This window comes from Anolis carolinensis, chromosome 3, assembly GCF_035594765.1.
Source record: "Anolis carolinensis isolate JA03-04 chromosome 3, rAnoCar3.1.pri, whole genome shotgun sequence".
NCBI classification, from domain to species: domain Eukaryota; kingdom Metazoa; phylum Chordata; class Lepidosauria; order Squamata; family Dactyloidae; genus Anolis; species Anolis carolinensis.
In genome coordinates this window covers 209,859,289-209,876,178 of record NC_085843.1, presented here as the reverse complement: position 1 = coordinate 209,876,178, position 16,890 = coordinate 209,859,289, and the positions used below count along the sequence as shown (strand labels likewise).

Here is a 16,890-nt window from a genome sequence, read left to right as displayed (position 1 = left end):
CAACCCGGGGAAGAGTGCAAATGAGCTCTCTCTATCAGCTCCAGCTCCATGCGGGGACATGAGAGAAGCCTTCCACAAGGATGGTAAAAACATCAAAACATCTGGGCGTATCTTGGGCAACGTCCTTGCAGACGGCCAATTCTTTCACACCAGAAGCAACTTGCAGTTTCTCAAGTCGCTCCTGACATGAAAAAAAGTTACACAATCAGTCATAAATGTATTTCACCATCTCAGCATGAGCACATGCTTGTTAATACTGCAATCTTGTTTTAAAATATATTTATGTAATAGATAACAAATACCCCAGAAAAAACAAATTAATAAATGAATGAATTCTGAATTTCAGTACATTTTAGTAAACAAATGGCTTAAAATGTCAACTTAAATGTAATATGGCTGATTATTTTGTGCAAAAAGGAGTCATAGTCCAACACTTAAACCACTGTATTATGCTATTTTAGACTGGATCTGCACTGCCAAAGAAAATCCTGATTATCTGCTTTGAAATAGATTAAATGGTAGTGTAGACTCATATAAACCAGTTCAAAGCAGATAATGTGGATAATCAGATTTGATAATATGGATTATATGTCAATATAGAAGGAGACTCAGAATGTATTAGTTTTTAGTCTGATCTAATAGGAATCTTCTTATATGTATATGAACTTAAACCAATACTCTGATTGGCAATGACTCTCCAGGGTGTCCAGCAGAGGTATTTTGCATCACCTGTTACCAGATTACTTTATTTGGAGATGCTGAGCTCATTAATCTTTAAAGTATGGACTTTGACATTGAGCCTTTCATAATGGAAAAGTAATATGAAACTACTGTCAGGACCCTGGGAGAGGAATTGTCCAGTCACCCTGTAACTCCCAGCAGACCTAGCTAGAATGACCAATAATGGAGAAAGCTAGGAATTGTTGTCAACGACATCTAGGGCAAGACACAATTTTCATCCTTGTTCTAGATCAGAGGTCCCCAAACTAAGTCCCATGGGCTGGATGCGGCCTTTCACAGTCATTTCCCTGGCCCTCGCCCTCAGTTTTAGACTTAGGCTCGCCCAAAGTCTGAAATGACTTGAAGGCACACAGCAACAACAACAACAATCCTAATTAATGTGACTATCTCATTGGCCAGAAGCAGGCTTCCCATTGAAATCCTGATAGGTTCATGTTAGTTAAAACTGTTCTTATTTTTAAGTATTGTATTGTTCTTTCATTGTTGTTGTTGTTGTTGTTTGCACTACAAACAAGACATGTGCAGTATGCATAGGAATTTGTTCATATTTTTTTTTCAAATGCTATTACAAAAAAAGTAAGGCAAATCACTCATTTACGTTCACCATCTTTATCAGCATTAGTAGTGTAGTGATTTGAATGTTGGATTAGTATCTTGGAGACCAGAGTTTGAATCCCTACTCAGCCATAGAAAGCCTCTAGTTCAGTGGTTCTCAACTTGTGTGTCCCCAGTGTTTTGGCCTACAACTCCCAGAAATCCCAGCCAGTTTACCAGCTGTTAGGATTTCTGGAAGTTGAATGCCAAAACATCTGGGGACCCACATGTTGAGAACTACTGCTCTAAATGATGTTGGACAAGTCATTCTGTCTCAACCTCAGAGGAAGGCAATGGCAATTCCACCCCTTGAACAAATCTTGCCAAGAAAACTTTATGATCAGCTCTCCATAAACTGAAAAAGATTGGAAGGCAACAACAACAACAACAACAACAACAACAACAACATATATGGGCCGGGCTGTGGCACAGGCTGCAACAAATCACTCTGACCAAGAGGTCATGAGTTCGAGGCCCACCCGTGCCTGCGTCTGTCTCTGTTCTATGTTATGGCATTGAATGTTTGCCTTATATGTGCAATGTGATCCGCCCTGAGTCCCCTTCGGGGTGAGAAGGGCGGAATATAAATACTGTAAATAAATAAATATTGGAAGAAGCCAATGGAGGAAGTCATACACTAGATTAATGTGTCAACATGCTTGTAATAATATTGATTCATAAGAAAACTGACCTGCAACCGGAGGGCTAATCAGATAGGGTATTGCATGAAGGAAGTACACCACCCCAAGAGCTGATGACAAGGACTTGGTGCCCACCACATCTGCTGTCACCACCGGGATTAACGTGACGTAGGCTCCATCGAAATACCCAAAGGTGAATGAGAAAGGCACAAGGAGTGGAAAATTTTGGAGAACCGGAAGAAAGAGACAGCAGAGGCCGTCCATGGCCACTGCAAAGAGGTAGCAAACGTAGCGGTACTTTTTCAAACACCTGCAAGACATTAAGCATAGAGGAAAGAAACTAGTGAGTCATGATAAATTCCCTTTCATTCCACTTCATTTGTTATCAGTGGCCTCAAAGAGGAGAATTCAACTGAAAACAGTGCTGTTCTGGTACCTTATCACACCAGAGCTGAAAGAGTAGGCAAAGAGTATGCACCGCATCTGAAATCCCATGGATGCTCCTGTAGAATTGTAGGGCTTGCCATTTAGTGAGACTCAAGACCTCTCTGGCTGAGCATTTTAAAGGTCCCTCCCCTAAACTACAAGCCCCAGAAATCTGCCAGAGGCAGCCACAGAATTTTAGATGGGATGCATATTCCTTTCCTACACTTTAAGCTCTAGTGTGGTATGTACCACTTGCTTCCTTGCCTTTCTTACTAAATATGCAAAAGGATCTAAATTGGCAGCATAAACTTTCATAGACACAGGGCAGTTCTATATAGACACTTCATTTCTGTGCCGAACCAGAGTATCAAATTCCAGATCAGGCCAGTAAAAACCATTCCAGCTGCCTTGGAGTGGTATTTACTGCCAGCCCTTTGGCTGCTGCAGAGGAAGGAAGGAGTCCTGACCATCCAGTGGAGACAAACCAGATTTAGCATTACCAGACTGCCACCCTTACCATCTGTAAGGAGTATGAACGTCTAAGGTTCTTTCAGGCAGGGGGGAAATCTTTTTATCCCATCACTGCCACCAATTTTGAAGGAATTGCTAATAACGACTGCCACCAATTTGTAAAGAATTGCTAATAGCACTACCACCAATTGTAAAGATGCAACCACCAAAGACTCAGGGAGGAGACCTTTTACTTTTTTTCCCTTTCTTCTTCTTATTCACTTTAAATGGTAGCGTAACTTGGTTTATAATATATGTGACAGAGGCTTAGATGTTGGAAGAACAATAACAAGTTTATTCAGGCACAGAGCTTAGTGGTTACAATGTTGTTTCTCACTAGGAGGTATTTTTATTAACAGTTACAATACTAGAATGAGATGAGTCAAACTCCCTAAAGTGTCACTTCTTTTACTTAAAGTAGTTAGAACTTCTTTCTCTGCTACTTTAAAACCGCAGTCACCCCTGTGATATACGATCACAGATTCTCTAGCCCCCAGATGGCGTAGTGGACTAAGTGACTTGAAGGTTGGGTTGCTGACCTGAAAGCTGCCAGGTTCGAATCCCACCTGGGGAGAGTGTGGATGAGCTCCCTCTATCAGCTCCAGCTCCATGCGGGGACATGAGAGAAGCCTCCCACAAGGATGGTAAAAACATCAAAACATCCGGGCATCCCCTGGGCAACGTCCTTGCAGACGGCCAATTCTCTCACTCCAGAAGCAACTCAAGTTGCTCCTGACACGAAAAAAAACAAAAAAAAAAACAGATTCTCTGTTCCTTATCAGGAGATAGACTACATTAAATAAGTCACCAAACTTATTTTAAACCGACTCAAAATGAACAATTGAGTCTTCCTGATCCCCTCAATCTAGGATCAATCTTCCCTGTGCCTCATCAGAGCACAGATTGACTCTCTTTTTTAAATTCTGCACTTCTTCAACAAAACGGCAGTTGGCTCCGCCTACTTCTCTATGGCAACCAGCCTCTGAGTGCTGAGATGCAATAACTGTAATACTTACCCTTTTAAAACACAAACACACAATTAAACATATCATCTGTAAACCAAAAATTCATATTTCATTACACCATCCCTTACCCCTTGGACAAGAAAAAAGAGTAAACCGTGTGAGTGTTTCTAGGGGGGAGTTCTAAAAATGTGGCCCCATTCATTAAAAGACCAAGAAGATTTAAAAAGAATGTTCTGGGACTGAAATTGAAAACACCTGGGGGATCAATGTTTGGGAGTCACTGAGCTACAGGGAGCAGGCTTTCTCTTTCCTGCCAGAGTTTGGAAGTGGAGAAAACACACAAATTGAACCACACCTGCATAAACAACCATCTGCCTCTAGAGGGCAGTAGAGATAAAAAATTTAGTTAGCGTTTCCTGCTATTTTCCACACTATAAAATTATGCAGTTTGGCATCACTAGCTGAATGCTGTAGAATCCTGGTGAAGTACCCACACTATAGGGAAGGCTAAAGATTTTGTAAAACTACAACTCCCATGATTCCATAGGATTGAGCCATGACAGTTGAAGTAGTGTTAAACTGCATTAATTCTACAGTGCAGATACACCTTTTGTCTTTTCTGCTTTGCTGCTTAAGGAAAAAGATAAGCTAATATTCACAGGGTTGAATTCAGTTCATTACAGTGCTCATTGCGGGATAGATTGTTGGTTGATGATGCTGTTTCATGTTATGTTATAGTCTTTTGTAATGTTATTGATTTTATTATGTTTTATGTTTTAATCTATGGTTGGTTTTAATTTGTGTTGTCCCATGTAAGCCGCCCTGAGTCCCTCCGGGGAGATAGAGGTGGAATATAAAAATAAAGTTGTTGTTGTTATTATTATTATTATTTCACATACACCCCCAAACAATTTACAGATCATAGCCTGTGTTAGACGGGGTCACACTCCCCCTGAAGACACAGGTTCGCAGTCTGGGGGTGATCCTGGATTCATTGCTGACCCTGGAACCCCAGGTGTCAGTTGTGACCAGGAATGCCTTTGCACAATTAAAACTTGTGCGCCAGCTGCGCCCGTACCTTGAGACACCAGTTCTGGCCATGGTAGTCCACGCCTTAGTTACATCCCATATGGACTACTGCAATGCTCTGTATGTGAGGCTGCTTTTGAAGATAGCTCAGAAGCTGCAACTAATTCAGAAATCAGTGGCCAGGCTACTAACCTGAGTGCTATATCATGACAGGATGATTCCCCTGTTACGGCAGCTACACTGGCTGCTGGTTTGCTTCCAGGCTAAATACAAAGTAATGATCATTACCTATAAAACCCTAAATGGTTCAAGTCTGGGCTAACTGTCAAATTGCATCTCCCTTTATAGACCACCTCATGCACTGCAGTCAGCAGAGGAGGCCCTGCTCTTGGTCCCACTCCCGGCTCAAGCGTGGTTGGTGGGAATGAGAGAGCGGGCCTTCTCCGTGATCACTTCCTGCCTCTGACACATTTTAAATCATTACTGAGATGTTAGGTACTTTTACGCATTTTAGTCATTTAACTTTTTGGGGCTCATGTATTTTTGTGTAATTACGAGGACTATCCAGAAAGTAGATTATATTTTGGAATTAAAAATGAACAAAGTATAGGAGAAAACGTTTACCATATGCAGTTGAAAGCCACACCCAAATACCACTTCTCCATAGTCGCCATTCAAATCTAGGTATTTATCATAGCGATGAATGAGCTTGGAAACTCCTTCCCCACTAAATTCTGCCGCCTCTACCCTCAACAGTGTGCGACCCGCCGCGTGGGGCCGGGCGTCCTCATGAAACAGCAAAATCCCTGCGCTATTGCAATGCTTGCAAGCCCTGGCCGATCTTGGCTGCTTCTCCTCGGGAGCCTACGCCACTCTCCTCCAGGCCACTTTCTGGAGCTTGCTCAGCAGCCAGGCCAAGCAGGCCTTCTTAGGTAAGCCCGCGCCTTTTCCTTGAGCCGGCAGGAAGGGAAGGGAAGCCGCAATGTTTTGATTCTCTCTTGAGATCTCCTTGCAAAAGAAGGGAGAGCAGGGTTCTTCCTTGCTTGCTTTTGCTCCTCTCTTCCTGGTGCATTCATTGTTCAGCCTGGCTGTGTTTCAGCATTGCAATAGCGCGGGGATTTTGCTGTTTCATGGGGACGCCCGACCCCGCAGGTCGCATACTGTTAAGGACGGAGGCAGCAGAATTTAGTGGAGAAGGAGTTTCCAAGCTCATTCATCGCTATGATAAGTGCCTAGATTTGAATGGTGACTATGTTGAGAAGTGGCATTTGGGTGTGGCTTTCAACTGCATATGGTAAATGTTTTCTCCTATACTTTGTTCATTTTTAATTCCAAAACATAATCTACTTTCTGGATAACCCTCATATGTTTTATTTAAATATTAGCATTTTTCTTTATTATTGTTTTTTATTTCTATTTTTTGTTGATATAAGTTTATTGATGCAATTTTGTATTGTTTTGGTTTGTGCATTTTTGTTGACTATGGCATTGAATGTTTGCTTTTTTATATGTGAACCGCTGAGTCCCCTCTGGGAGAGAGGGCGGTCTATAAATAAAGTAATAATAATTATTATTATTTATTGTATTTTAAACAGGCATTTTGTTGTGAATCTGGACAGCAACTTCTTATTAAACTCTTTAAATTATTATTTAAAAAATGGGGGTGCTTGGTATCCACTGTGGTTTGTTTCATGGATACCAAAACCCATGAATGCTCGAGTCCCACTGTATAAAGTGAAATAGTAGAATGGTATCCCTGATATAAAATAGAAAAATCAACGTTTACATTTTGGATTAAAAAAAAACGCTTTCAAGCCATGGATGGTTGAATGTGTAGTCGGAGAATCTGTGGACGCGAAGAGCTGACTTTATACCAGTTATACAAATGTGTGCAATCGATTTATACAAATGTAACACAGTATAACCAAATTATATAAATAGCATTGTTTCAACTCATTGTGTTGTGTTTGAAAAACACTTGGCTATGCCTTAATTTTCCAGACAAGTGCCCCATTATAGGTAATATGTTGCTTCCAGGCTCTGGGTCTGCAAGCCATACACACTCCCGTATATTATTCTGCCTTTCTACACAGTTTTCTATTCAGCCGTTACCTTCTGTCAGTGAGCCATCCAAAAGTGATGTTGCCGATAATGTCGACGACCCCAAGGATGGACATGAGGAAAGCTGCCTGCTGGTGACTCACTCCGACCCGCAGCGCATAAGGCACCAGGTAAACAAAGAGAGGACTGCATCCGTAAGCCATGAATAAGACGGACCCTGCCAGCACCACAAAATCTGGCATCAGGAGAAAGCTGTATTCCTGCCATGAACATGGGCACAGCCACTTGTGCGACCAGACCTTGATGAGCGGGGAGCAGACAGACCACTTCTTGAAGTCCTGCTTCGGCGCTTCTGGCTCAAATTCCTGCTCAGGAAATTCTGGGATGTTCTTGCGGCCCTCCTTCCCAGCAACAGGTCTCATTAAGGCACCGCAGACGCAGAGGTTTAAAACAAAGCCCCCAAGGATGAGTAAGGCTCCCCGCCAGGAAAACTGTTCAATTAGAAGCTGCACCACAGGAGCAAGGATGAAGGTACCAATGCCACTGCCAGACATGGCAATCCCATAAGCAAGAGCCTTCCTCTTGTGGAAATAGTTGCCCACCATCGCTATGGCTGGGGAATAAGAAAGCGCAAAGCCCAATCCTGGAAGAAGACAGAGAAATCACACACAAAAGCCAATATAGGTTAGCAGCAAATCCATAATGTCTGTAGAATATAATATAAATTACATTTTATAAGGGTGGAAGAAGCAGGAGTCCATTTTGGGGGAGACAGGAGTTCAGTTTTGATATTTTATGCAAAAGATGTACTATATTTGTGCAATATCAACAATTGGCATGAAAATGGTGGTATCCTAAATATATTCCGGACTGATTAATATATGGAATCAGATGAGGTGTAGAATATATCACTTTATTTATTTATTTAAAGCATTTATATTCCACCCTTCTCACCTTGAAGGGGACTCAGGACAGATCACAGAACATATATATGCAGCAAACATTCAATGCCGTTTATATACAGTCAAGACAATTGTACATAGATAGTGGTATATAGGCTTTTCCTATCTTCAGCATCTTGGAAGTTTGTACTAGGTTCTGGCCATGGGGGAGTGATGTCGCTCTGCCGGAGCTTTTTTCATAAACTTTCCTCCTTGATTGAATTGCCAGCATTTTTCTGGGTGCCTTAAAATACCTCCCCGCTTTTAAGTGGTACCTATTTATCTATTTACATTTTATTTTCAAACCACTAGGTAGGCAGAAGCTGGGCTAAAGGCTAGGAGCTCACCCTGACCAGGCTTTGAACTGTCTACCTGGTGCAGCTGGTGGTTTTACCTGCTGTGCTAAAGCTCGGCCCCTGCTGTGCTATTCTACATCCAATTAATCCTTTTTTTACTCCTTGAAAATTAGCACACTAGGCCAGTGGCTAGGCTAGAATTATCTCTCCCAAAATACCAGTTTTCTTATTTACAAGAGATTTCAATCTGCAGTGGAAGATAATCACATCATTTTTTCCCAACATGGGGTTTCCAAATGAAATATAGAAATATAGAACAGAGCTCCTGCATATAATAATTAATAAATATGGGTTGTTGTGTGTTTTCCGGGCTGTATGGCCATGTTCCAGATGTGTTCTCTCCTGGCGTTTCACCCACATCTATGGCTGGCATCCTCAGAGGTTGTGTCACAACCTCTGCCATAGATGTGGGCGAAACATCAGGAGAGAACACTTCTGGAACATGGCCATACAGCCAGGAAAACACACAACAACCCTGTGATTCCAGCCATGAAAGCCTTTGACAACAAATTAATAACTATGTAACAAAATTTGAAAAGTTTTCTGTTCCTTGTTTGAAAGTGTCACTTCCTGTTCAATTGTGCAGTACTTATTTTGAAAGTAGTTTTTATACTCCAGAAACTTTGTTTTTGTGGCTGCAAAAAACTATGTTGAATCGGTTGAGACTCTGAGATATTTATTGAAAAACTATAGCAAAATGTGCTGCAGGATGTTCCACAAAAACAAGGTTTTGCAATTTAATAAATCTTTTCCATGTTTTTATGATAGAACCAATTAGGAAAGGACATTTATAAACCTGGAACAAAAATTGTATTATATAGTGTAATTAATACAACCTGGAGCAGAAAGATGTAGCATAAAGCTCCATTAGGTGGAACTATGCAGTGTCTCCACCTTCACCATTTCAACCCATATTTTAGCTGCTGTCTCTCTCTGCCAACACAGCCATTTATTAGCTGGCAGGAGAAAGGTGTCATATAGATCAATCAATCAATTCCGGTTTTATTCCTATAAGGTAAAGGTTTTCCCCTGATGTTAAATCCAGTCATGTCTGACTCTGAGGGTTGGTGCTCATCTCCATTTCAAAGCCAAAGAGCCGGCGTTGTCCGTAGACACCTCCAAGGTCATGTGGCTAGCATGACTGCATGGAGCCCCATTACTTTCTTGCTTGAGCGGTACCTATTGATCTACTCACATTTGCATGTTTTCGAACTGCTTGGTTGGCAGAAGCTGGGGCTAACAGCAGGAGCTCACTCCGGTTCCTGGATTCGAACTGCCGATCGTTCGGTCAGCTAGTTCAGCAGCTCAGCGGTTTAACTCACTGCGCCACTTATATGGGTCTGTACACTGACTATATAATGCAGATTCAAATTATATTATAGAGCAGTGTAGATTGAGCCTTAGAATTACTCCAAGTCAGAAATGACTTGAAGATACACAAGGACAACAATTCCTTTGAGGGACCAATTACCAGTGTTTTTTAAATCATAGTTTATAAAAAATATTGTATTACACTATAACTCCCAGAATCCCCTAACCAAAAAGACTAAGGTCTTTTCTCAATAACTATCATTTAGGAAACTTTTGTGGTAGTTTTGTTAGTGCTGTTGCAAATAACAGGGGCTTCTTACTTATGGAATATATGGATTAAGTTTGAAACTGAAGATCTTGCACAACACAAACTATAAGAAGGAGCTTTTTCCCCCTTTAGCAAACAAACTATTGGCGGCATTTCTACAAAACTATTATTAAACTGCAGGGGTTTGAGTTCTAAGCTCACATCACCGTAGCTACAATGCTAGTTTTTAATAAGTCAGCAGTTTCAGCATAAACATTTCCACTCCTCATCTTTGGGGAAATGAACTAGAGAAAAACAATAGTGTGTTTTGTTAAAGGAATGACTAAATTCATTGGAAATAAATCAAGGCAGTGTAATCAGCAGAGCATTTTGATTCTAAAGCCAGTTAACCTTGCAAGGTTAGTGGTGCGACTGCAACCAACAGCAAGGTGTGTGTGGCCGACAAATTAAAAAGTGAACTTCATCTCCACTTGAAAACTGATAAACCTTAAAATTTAAAGGGCAGAATTCCATTTGCAGTTCTCAAAATATGAGCATTTGTGGAGAAATTTCATTTCAGCTTCCAAAAATAAATTAATGTAACGATTGTGCCAAAACTCAAGTTCTTGACACCAACATTCAAATAGTCACATGCACGGAGAACATTTATTGGACTTTGAGTTATCTGCAGTTAAATTTAATACAAATCTGAGTGAGAATTATTATATTCCACAACTAATCATAGCTCTGCTCCTGTCTCTTTTGTGTGCCTTTGCTTATTTTGTTAATTTTTTTAAAAAATGTTTTTAGCTGTAGAATTTTTTGTGAGCTGTTTAGCCTTCTCTGTCAGAGAGCTCTGGTGCCCCAGTCAACAACAAATGCCAGAAGTCTATACCATTGAGGCATGGCAATTAAAGTGGTGTCAAAACGCTATAATTCTGTAGTGCAGCTACATCTTTAAAGCAATTCTAATTTCATATACTAAAGAAAAAATCCCCAGTGCGCAGGATGATATGCATGAGACACTGCTGTAATAAGACTGCAGTCCTTAACATATCTACATGCAAGTTATTTTCACTGAATTCAGTGCAACTTACATCTCAGAAAATATGCACATACAGTAGAGTCTCACTTATCCAAGCCTCGCTTATCCAAGCCTCTGGATTATCCAAGCCATTTTTGTAGTCAATGTTTTCAATATATCATGATATTTTGGTGCTAAATTCATAAATACAGTAATTACAACATAACATTACTGTGTACTGAACTACTTTTTCTGTCAAATTTGTTGTATAACATGATGCTTTGGTGCTTAATTTGTAAAATCATAAACTAATTTGATGTTTAATAGGCTTTTCCTTAATCCCTCCTTATTATCCAATATATTTGCTTATCCAAGCTTCTGCCGGCCCGTTTAGCTTGGTTAAGTGAGACTCTACTGTAATTAGCTATTTCACAACATGTCTTATGCCTAGAGGAGACTGACTAAACAGAATAACAACATCAGCATCAATAGTGATAAGCAATACCTGTAAGAACTCCCAGGGAAAGATAAAGATGCTCCAGGCTTGTGGCAAAGGAACTCAAGATAAGTCCAGCAGATGCAAGCAATCCTCCTAGCATGATGCCCACCTGACACGAGACATGGTTGCTAATAAAACTCCCAAGTGGTGCTTAAAATGAAAAGGACTGAGTTAGGGTTACACATGTCTTTGTAGAAGCAAGTATACTTTCACATAGCCAAGCTGATCCACAGACATCTATACTCAACCAAGAAAAAGCTGATTGCTCTGAAATTTTAAAATCCAGATTCACATAATGCTATGATATAATTTGTCCCCTCTCCAATAATAATAATAATAATAATAATAATAATAATAATAATAATAATAATAATAATAATAATAATAACAACTGCAAAAGGCCACCCTACTGGGATCTGCGCACATCATCCGAAAATACATCACACAGTCCTAGACACTTGGGAAGTGTTTGACTTGTGATTTTGTGATACAAAATCCAGCATATATATCTTGCTTGCTGTGTCATAAAATATAATAATAATAATAATAATAATAATAATAATAATAATAATAATAATAATAATAATAATAATTTATTACCCGCCTTTCCCTGTGGCTTGAGGTGGGATACAACATCATTTAAAAAAAGAAATAAAACACTATTACAAGTTAAAATCCACTGATGAAATGCAGATAAAAATTAGTAACTTAAAATTGACTTTTCAGTATGGCTTTACCACACACAAACCACCTCATCAGAAATCTTGGTGAAGCATTCTGCTTCGCTGGGCTTCCATGAGGAAAGAGGGAGCAGCGGGGTGAATTTGTCATGCCACGTGCAGCTCCCTCTCGGCAACGCATTCCCCATCACATGGGGAAAGTATCATCCTCGTGGGGACACCCCCCCCCCCATGAGCCTCCCATGTTAGGGTGATCGTGTCCAGCAACACTTTCACCCCCGTTGGGGACATGGCCTATGCCGGAAGTCACACAACATTTGGTATCAGTCTCCATCCCCCCAGACGGGGTGAAAGCGTCCTAGAACACTTATTTCACCCTGTCTGTTGAGGCCGTTAGATATAGATATGGGCAACAGACACGTATCCCTGGCCAGCATAGCTGTGGAGAGTGGTGGTCCAAAATGTTTCAAATTCAAAATATTCGCTGTCCCTAATTTAAAACTCCCCATTTGAATAATAATAACGATAATAACAACAAGAACACCAAACCTTTTCCCAAGTTTGGAAATCAAGGAGGCTTACAACCATCAAAACAAATACAGTACGAAATTAACAGCATATGAAAGTTAACAAGCTACTAAACCATCATAACATTTGAAAACAGTTAGAACAAATTGAAACAACAGCAATAAATACATACAATGCTTGTTTCCTGGAAAGGTTAGTTCTCAAATTAGGAACACATTCAGTAACTGACAGGTAACTGAAAGCTTTTCTATATACCACAGGGTTTGTGTGTCAGGAGCGACTTGAGAAACTGCAAGTTGCTTCTGGCATGAGAGAATTAGCCATCTCCAAAGATATTGCCCAGGGGATGCCCAGATATTTTTACCATCCTTGTTGGACACTTCTTTCATGCCCCCGCATGGAGCTGGAGCGAATAGAGGGAGCTCATTCGCACTCTCCCATGGTTGGATTTGAACCACCAACCTTCTGGTCAGCAACCCAACTTTCAAGACATTGGTCCTGCCAGCACAAGGGTTTAACCCACTACATTACCAGGGCCATCTTATACCACAGTAATCCACTTTGTCTCCAAAACAAAATGTGAAGAAAACTTTATTAAAGAAAAGAGACACCATGTCAACAGAGTTAGAGCCATCAGAGTTGGTAGATATAGACTGAGAGGACAAGAGTGGAAAGACATGGGACTCAACTGAACTCATTTTCACCCCCTTTTCAGGCGGCACTTTATAGTTGTTCAAGAAAGTTCAATACTCCATAGGAGGCACGCCATGTGTTGATTACCTCCTACATGTGAAATATTTACTTTTTCAGACAACAAAACATTAATCATGCAGTATGTGCTGTTTTTCATTTGAGGTGTTTGAGGTGTAAAAAAATCCACAAACCAAAAAAAAGTGAAACGTTGTGTCCCCAATAAGCACTTTCCTTATAAAGTTCACACAATAGCTTCTGAGGCTCTAAAGTAAAGCTTAGTCCCACGCAAGAGTTTCCTGAGTTTTAAATAGCCTCTTATCTCTTATCTCCATTCTCTGGTCAGAGATAAAAGCAGAAGCTGCATGAAGATCTGATGAGGAACTCCCTACATACAATCCAGAAATACTTAGTTAGAGATCTCTATCTAACAAGGCTGCCTGGTGTTTACCTGTATTAAAATTAAATTTATGAGATTAGAAGGTCTGATTGAATCAGTGTTGGTTCTGACAATCCAAATCCAGAAGTTACAGCCATTGAGATCTGGTTATTGCTGGCTAAATATAGAACAATATAAACGTAGACATAGAAAATATCCTGAATATGTTCATTCAGAAGCAGCTCCTATCAATTTTTAAGAGACTTTTTCTTATGCATACATAAACTGCTTACCACAAAGCATTGTAGCACAGTCCACAATGGAATGGATCCAAGCTGTCCGGGCATAATCTTGAGCAAAGTAAGTCTGGAACTCTACAAAAAAAATCGAAATGCACCTGGAAAAGAAAGACACGCAATCAAGCCTGAATAAAAGTATTTGGACCAAAAGATAATCACGGATTATATGGAAACTGACATTTGATTTATAGGCTACATGGATAAGAGAGAATCTTTCCTATGAATCTTTTAAGTGGTGGTCAACATAAATATTTCTGCTCACGCCAAAATATATTGGACTATATCTGAACTCAAGACCTCAACTGAACTATATCTGAACTCAAGATTTGTTCCTTTGGTATGACACTATTACCATATTGTGAGATATACTGAAATGTTCTTTATAGCATGCCTTCCACATAAAGACAAATGGTTCCTGAGTATGATAGACTGCTTCCCCATCCTCTCAAGAAAAAAAGAGGTGGGCTTGCATAATGTTTGGCCAAATGGCCATATTTTCCAAAACTTTTGAGTGAAGATCCTCAGACCCTAAGATCTCGGGGATCTTTTTACGTCTTCTGTTTTCAGAGCAAGGGGAAGGAAATCAGGTCAAGAGTGCTGCCCTATAACATGAACCCACATTTCAACCCGTGAAGCATCACATCCTACATTTAAAATTATGGGAAAATGCATACACACAAGTTGATACATCCTTGTGCACATTGCTGCCATTTATGTATATGGGGTACGACCATTGCAGTTTTTTGCACCCATGGGTGGTCCTGGAACCAAATCCCTATGGACCCAGAATACCCACTGTACCACATGTATTTTCTTCACTTGTTGGACTTTGTGATTTGTTGTTTTGTTTGAATAGCATACGATGTATTTGATGCTAAACTGTCATGCCTAATGATACAAAGAAAGGCTATATTAACAACATCCCTGTAATATTGCCAGGGTCTGCCACTTGTGACATCACAAGGTATGATTCTTGAGTCTCAGATTTTAGCAATAAGATCTTAGGGTCTAGGTTCAACCTGATCTGACAACCCTACTTTTCTCTGAATGGCAAATACCTTTTTTGTTAAACAGATCTTCAGCCTTGGTGAAGTGCTATGCAATTGGATGTGTTGGGCACATCCAATGCTATATGCACGCACACACAAACACACACACACACTGTAATATGTATTTGGTTGTTGTTATGTTCCTTAGGACCTTATCACAGGGAGGTCCTTGATGTGTGGGACAGCTGGGCAAATCATGGGGCACCGGGGTGAATCCATCTTTCAGTACCTCACCTCATCTGTATTGCCCGTTTCCCCATCACACACCAGAAAGCGTATCTTTCTGGCGTGCTCCTGCACTTCCCCATGATTTCCTATCTGAATACAAGTAGTCTCCTGTGTTCAGATTTCTCCCTTGTAGTATGTTTCATCAATGCAGCCAGCACGGAGTCCTGTCAGAAGTAGATGTGCGTCATGTGATGAGATACGGCGGGTATGCAATTTTCCCCATGTGATGAAGTCCTTAGTCATTTCTGACCTATGGCGACTCTATCACAGGGTTTTCTTGGCAAAGATTTGTTCAGAAGAAGTTTGCCATAGCATTTTTCTTGTGAACAAAACAGTGTGCCTTGCCCAAGGTTTTATAGCTGAGCAGAAATTCAAACCTTCTGTCGCACCTCAGACTCGCTTCAGCTTGCTAAAGACACCAAGCCACACACAGAAAGTAGTCTTTTGTAGTTTATTTAGAAAATAGGCAAAAGATAGTTCATAAAAGGTAAAACTTCAGTTCCAAAAGGTAGGTTCAAAATAAGGTTGTAGCAATAAGTCCATAGAAACATAGAGCATGAAACAAGGTCCTTTCCATAGAAGCCAAAAGTCCCAGCAAACAGAATATATCCACATGGTAATACAGGAAAGCAAACTTGGTACAGGAAAGCAGACTTGCTTCTTGATCAAGCGATGAAGTTGCATTGGCAGAGATCTCTCTTTCAGCAGACTGTTTTAAAAGCATGCCATAAAGGCATTCCTTTGCCCTTTGACCTCCCGTTTATTAGCTATGCGAAGACTTCTACGCAACCCTCTAAATTCCAGTCTTGTAGCCCGATCGAGATCGAGAGATGCGGCCTCAGAGTCAAGTGCACTGAGCTTGTTAGTGTTATCAGGCGGAGGCAAAGAGCTACCCTCCCTTTCTGCTTCCTTCACCTGAAATTCATCCTTAGAAACAACATCATGATTTTTTCCCATGGGAACAACTCCCTGGTCTTCATTTCCCACAGCAGGAACACTCCTATGATTCCCAGCATCAGAGTCATCTTCAAATTCATCCTGAATCCCATCATTATGCACATATAACCCAGAATCCTCATCAGAGTCACACAAAGGCACAGCAGAGTCACAAAAAGGCAAAGGCTGAGTCACAACACCTTTATCTCCAAAGTCATAGTCCAAGAAAGCCAGTGTGGTCAAGTGCAGAGTTGGACTATAACTCTGGAGTGCGAGGTTCAACTCCCCACTCGGTCATTAATCACACACTCTTAACTCCAGAAAACTCTGTGATAGGTTAACGTTGCTGTGGTTCAGAAACAATTTGATGGCACAGAACAACAAATGCATATTTTAAGTGCTTTCATTTTTAACGTTTTAAAACCACTGTTTTAATTGAATGTATTAGTTAATGCTTTAAAGGCTTTTGTTCTCCATATTGTTTTAGACATTCTGTTTTATTTTGTATTATAAGCCACTTTGTGTCCCATTCATGAGAAAAGTAGAATATAAACCAGATCAAATCAACAAATAAAATGGACTCCATCACCAGTCTGTACTACTCTGTCTAGCACATACTCGAAAGAGGTAGAGTCTCATGGACTTTTCATTCCATTTCAGACAGATAAACAAGAATTCACCTAGGAGAACTGCAAGAGTTGCAGAAATGTGCTTTTCCAAGAGGCCAACATGTGCTCTGCCCATGATTAACTGAAG

At 40.5% G+C, this 16,890-nt stretch overlaps 1 protein-coding gene across 4 annotated transcripts in view; it reads right to left on the bottom strand.

Moving 5' to 3' along the window:
• slc16a12 (solute carrier family 16 member 12) overlaps positions 1-16,890 on the bottom strand; it is a 78,441-nt gene that overhangs the window by 4,825 nt on the left and 56,726 nt on the right. For all 4 annotated transcript variants that reach the window (XM_003229388.4, XM_008123434.3, XM_008123433.3 and 1 more), the window contains exons 3-6: positions 13,916-14,019; positions 11,352-11,495; positions 7,019-7,610; positions 2,027-2,286 (exon numbers count right to left, since the gene is read on the bottom strand). In XM_003229388.4, coding sequence (XP_003229436.1) covers positions 2,027-2,286; positions 7,019-7,610; positions 11,352-11,495; positions 13,916-14,019 — 1,100 coding nt within the window. The remainder of the gene's footprint in view (positions 1-2,026; positions 2,287-7,018; positions 7,611-11,351; positions 11,496-13,915; positions 14,020-16,890) is intronic.